At 46.0% G+C, this 5,458-nt stretch overlaps 1 protein-coding gene across 1 annotated transcript in view; it reads left to right on the top strand.

The window, feature by feature from the left end:
• The first annotated feature begins 4,301 nt into the window (after nucleotides 1-4,301).
• Nucleotides 4,302-5,458, top strand: part of SH2D1A (SH2 domain containing 1A) — a 22,134-nt gene continuing 20,977 nt past the window's right edge. Inside the window, exon 1 of the mRNA XM_040628257.1 lies at nucleotides 4,302-4,631. Within this exon, the coding sequence (XP_040484191.1) occupies nucleotides 4,495-4,631 (137 nt within the window). The 5' untranslated portion in view covers nucleotides 4,302-4,494. The remainder of the gene's footprint in view (nucleotides 4,632-5,458) is intronic.

Raw genomic sequence — 5,458 nt, 5'->3', positions numbered from 1 at the left:
ATAATAATAATAATAATAATAATAATAATTTGCTTCGTAGGGTTGTCAGTACAAATAAACGAGATAATATGTGCAAAATGCTTGGCAGGAATGACTAGAATGTAATATGTGATTAGAAAATCTTAGCTATGATTCCAAGAACAAAACCTCAGAAGCAGGCAAGAATTTCAGCTTGAATTAGGACGTGTCCTCTAAGTCATGAGGGAGGTAAAACTAGGACAAGTACAAGGAACTGTACAGAGCAGACAGAAGGATCAAGAACATGCTATCTCGGGTAGGTTGTGCAGGTTTAGAATCTATGTCCCATTGCTGTTCCCCCCAGAAACCCATCCTCTCCTCAGTCACAGCTCTTCTCGCTAACCCAATACCCGCTACAGTGTCTGTCATACAGCAGATGCCGATGATGTTGGCTGAAAGAATAAACATACTTAAAATAGCCTTAAGCACACACAACCTCGTCTCTGGCTTCTCGCTTATGAAACAAAAGGGCATTAGAAAAATTAGCCTCATAAATAAACCCAGATATTATCAAAATGAGGTGCTCTTTTCAAGACATTTTTCTCATTTTTGTAAAGGAAGTGAATTTTAGTAAGTGCTGAGAGAATGTGTAAACTCACCATAGGTGCCAAATCATAACACTGTCACAGGAGAATTCACACCTATAGCCGAGCTAGTTGAAGAACAAAGTTAGTTTTGAAAGGTTAGAGAAAAAGATTTTGAAATGTCAGATCCACTCTATAAAACTGACCACCCTTGGCATCATCCTTTTAATCTACCTGGGTTGGAGAAAAGCCTAGGGCATTTGAAATGAAGACAATTAGCACCTCAGACAGGGCATCCACGTGCAAAATTCTGTCACCTCTCAGAGACCTCAGGAGGTGACAAGTCTAGATAAGAAGACACTTTCAACCTCGGCTGACAGTTTGTCAATGCTTTTATATTTGACTTAAATGGCATCTATATTTTAAAAGGTTGTAGTTTGCTTTACACTGGGAAGCTCTCTTCCTCCACCTCATGATTTTTATTTCTTAGGTCATTTAAAAAACAACAAGAACAAAAATCTTTCCTCTGTTGGATGAGATCTGAGGAAACAGCTCTTGCTTCTTGCACACGAATGAGCTCAGTCCATTTCTCCTCTGTTTCTCTGGAAAGTACTCTTGGCTTTTGTTTAAAGCACAGAATGTTAAAGCTGGAATTTCATGGTAAAACATGGAGTATAATTTGACTCTTGTAATTGCTGGATTAATCCTCCTTCCAATTTATTTTGCTGTTCCAAAGGTGGGTCAGAGGCATGTACAAGCAAGTGTGTGTGTGTGTGTGTGTGTGTGTGTGTGTGTGTGTGTATTTTTTCTCTTATTTTCTTTAGAGCACTAATTTTACTCATTCACTCACTCAACAAATATATTTAAGCATCTAAAATGTGCTAGATGGGGGCACGTGGCTGGCTCAGTCCGTACAGCATGCGACTCTTAATCTCGGGTTGTGAGCTCAAGCCCCATGTTAGGTGTAGAGTTTAATAAAAAATAAAAAATAAAAACAGATGAAAAAAAAAAGTAAAAGGCACCACATGGAGGATACAGTGGTGGTGAATAAGGTACACAAGTTCCTGCCATCACGGACCCTACGTTCTAGTGCAAGAGATAGGCAATAAAGGATCCATCAGATAATTCTGCTTCTGAGGGGATCGTACTTGTATTTGGGGCCCATTCTTCCTAACTCTTTCTCTGCCACTCTGTGCGTTGCTCCCCTCTCTCATTTTCCCCTTTCCTCTCTTGTGGGTATGGCGAGAGAGAGAAGGAAGAGAGCCATTTCGAACCTTCTTTGTCTACACTTCAAGCTCGCCACAAAGTTCTGAATGTGCTGAAAAGTCAGGTTCAGTAGTGGTGTAGCGCTAGAGTGAAGGTGTCCGTATTTTTCATCAACACTGCAAGAGTGGGCTGGCCCAGCTGTCAGCTTGCTTGCGAGATGACAGCGACATGCTGGATGTGAGAGTTGGACTATTACCTTATAATTTATCTGTTCTTTTTTTATACGGATTTAGTTGTGCTGAACCCCATCGTACCTGGCTGCTTTGACAGGTGTGCTATTTTAGCAACACAGAACCAAACAGAGAACGAAAAGAAGAATACATGGTACAGTTTTGCTGTCAGATCCAGGTTGCTCTGTTCCTAAGTTTCTGGATGATTTGCTCAGGGTTGTTCAGAGACGACAAAAAAAAACAAAACAAAAAAAAAACAAAAAACCAACAAAAAACAACAAAACAAAACAAAACAAAAAAACATAAAACCAAACAAAACTTAGGTTTCATTTTTACCTACGTGACACCATGTTCTCACAGTTCACCTCACAGGTGGGCTGTTGTCCATATGGACTGAATGAGGGCCTGGACCCCCTACCCTATCTTCCCCTTTCATGTCTGAAATTCCACCGTTGTGATGAACTTCTCTGGGCTAATCATTTGCCAGCTCAAAATATAGAGAGTTCAGGGCAGACTGACCTCTCGAGTCCTTAACATTGGCGTGTGCATTCTTTTATTAGATCGATTTCTTCCTTGACCCGAAGCATGAGGAAGGGTGAGAGGTGGACTTGACCATAAACAAGTGAGGTAGAAAGATGATGAGACAATCTTGGCTCAAATTCCCCAGTGCTATCCCCAAATATTCTCTTGAATGCTGTTTTATTTTCTTTGTTTATTCTCGGTGTTGTAAGAAGCTTATGTTTACACTTCATCTACTAAGGTTGATCGAGTCTAAGGCTGGGCATGCTTCAATCAAGGAGAGTCACGGGGCACCTGGCTGGCTCAGTAGGTAGAGCATGCGACCCTTGATCTCGGGTTGTAAGTTTGAGCCCCATGTCAGGGTAGAGTTTACTTAAAAACAAACAAACAAAAAAAGGTGAGTCACTACTAGGTGCCATCGAAATCTTAGAGGATTGTTCTCAACCCTAGGGGTGGCAAACACATATCTGGCTTCGGCGCCAGGCAGCTCTGTGCACCTGGCCCATCAGTAGGGCACGTGAGGGTTTCGAAACTGCTCTCCCAGCCTGAGCTCCCAGCCTTGCCCTGCTCTCGTGGAACCCCGCGCTGAAGCTAGGGAAGAGATACTGCAGACGCGTGGCTTCAGTTCTTTAAATTCCTGTTTTACAGGTATTTTACATAATTGAAAGGAACAATGTAGAAGACCATCAACCTTCAGGCATTAAACAAAGTCTTATTCCAGTAAAAAGGGGGACGTTTTCAGGGAATATTACTTAGCAGCGTGTTCTAAAAAAGAAGCAATGCTTTATTTCAGAGAAGGAAATGAAAGTTGAAAGGCTTCCAAAAATTAATGATAGTTTAGCATCAACTGAAGAAAAAACAAACTCTATTAACAACAGAGGATAAAATTATCAACACTTGTGATATGATTTGAAACAAGTTTTATGCCCCAGATGTGGAAAGATGGGCCCTGTACATCAAAGGGCGCATATAAGTCCTCATAAAGACAAGGCGCCGATGACATGACTCACTCTCTCATCTAAGGCTCATCAAATAAAAAATGTGGAACATCTTTGGACACAGACTGATTTTTTAAAGTTTTATTTGTTTATTTGAGAGAGAGAGAACAATCAAGAGGGAGCAGAGGGAGAGGGGGAAGGTGACTCCCCGCTGAGCAGGGAGCCTGATGTAGGGCTCGATCCTGGGACTGGGATCATGACCCTAGGGGAAGGCAGACACTAACTGACTGAGCCACCCAGGCGCCCTGGACATAGATTGATTTTTGTTCCTCAATCAGCACTCTGGGATCTTGGCCAAGAAAGTAGGAAAAATCAGTGTCTGCTCAGGATCAAGACTGCTCAAGATGACTAGAAGTGTAGAAAAGGAGACTTGCCCCATGTTGGTTTCTCACCGACTGGTCCTGATTGTGTAGGAGCCTCCTGGCTGTGCTCAGGAGTGACTGCATGCTGAGAGAACTGGTAGTTTCTGTGTTTTGGTCTCGGAGCTTTTGGTTCTTTCATTCTCTGTCAGCATGTTTCTGGCCCACATGAAGGCCATGTACACTTTGCCTCTATCATCCACCCCTCTGGGGACCAGTTAAGCTAAGTCATCCCTGGTGGCCCCTGGGAAAACTGCAAGAACGGAAGCATTAGCAAGCATTCCTGTCTGTGGGCCAGGGTCTGCCTCAGTAGTACAACCCAGATCTTGTGAGCACCTTCCTCCAATTGGCCTCCCCTCTCCTTGTGAACCCTGTGTTGAGGGGGGGTGGGGGGCGGGGAGGGGGATTGAACCTTGTGGCAGTAACCAAGCTTCTAAATTGCTGAGCTGGTTTTAATTGAAGTGTGAGAAGGAGGTTTTAAGGCAGATAGACAACATCCTGTTGTTCGGCGCTCCTCTCTCTTTTTCTGCACATCTGGTTGAACTGGGAGTCAGGTGGCTGACTTGGGGCTGGGTTGCAGCACCAGTGGCATCTGCCCTCCACTGTCCCACGCCTCAGCGGCCCACGAGTCCACCAGGCCATGGACGCGGTGGCTGTGTACCACGGCAAAATCAGCCGGGAGACGGGGGAGAAGCTCCTGCTCGCCACGGGTCTGGATGGCAGCTATTTGCTGAGAGACAGCGAGAGCGTCCCCGGCGTGTACTGCCTGTGTGTGCTGTGAGTATGTCGCGGTGGCCGCGGGCACCAGGCCCGCCGAGGGCACTGGCCGGGGGTGCAGGTGGCGGCACACGACGTCCAGGCCTCCAACACTACTCATGTGAGGGCCCCAAGGCCTTCCTCAGGTCCAGCCTCGGGTCGTGGCGGACCAGGCTTCGGGTTAGGCCCCTCATGGGGGTTTCCCTCCCAGGGCCTTCACTCTCCAAAAGGGCCTCTCCGGGTCTTTTTGTGGCAGCTGCAGAGAATACCTCTTGGGGTGGGGAGACGCAGCCTACAATCTACCTTTGCTCTGAGAAAGATCCAGGCTCCCCACTTCCCATTTTGACCTCTAGTTGAGGCCGGCGAGGTCGAGCCCTGGGATGGTGGACTGGTGAAAACTGGGGCCACCAGCCCCCGAGAATGGAAAGGCCTCGCTGCAGATCTCCTTAGATGGAATTGGAGGTGTCCTCCCAAAGGAAACCATCACATTATGGGAGAGGAAGAAGACTCAGAAGCAGAATCCATTACTTCAAGAATGCCATGCCAGTTAGGTTGGGGTGCCAAGAGGGGGAGGTTTGGAAGAAAAGCTGCCTCTCTGGATCTACGTACTTCTTTTAGCTGCGTGTGGGAGCCGGGGGTTTCAGAAGTAGGACCCTTCTTGATAAAAAGCTAGGACTGACAGTAGTGGTAACGGGCATGGAGGGAAAACACCCTTGCTATGATTCAGCTTTGCCCTTTACCTAGGAATGCCTCAGCCTAACGTCCATTTTGAATCAGATGCACCTTCATCTTTGCTCCAGGGCTCCCGAACCAGGAGATCTGTGCCTGTCTGATGGTAGGCTTGTGAC

Source organism: Ursus maritimus (assembly GCF_017311325.1).
Source record: "Ursus maritimus isolate PB19 chromosome X unlocalized genomic scaffold, ASM1731132v1 scaffold_X1, whole genome shotgun sequence".
In the NCBI taxonomy this organism is placed as follows: Eukaryota; Metazoa; Chordata; class Mammalia; order Carnivora; family Ursidae; genus Ursus; species Ursus maritimus.
This window is presented reverse-complemented; position numbering and strand designations above follow the sequence as displayed.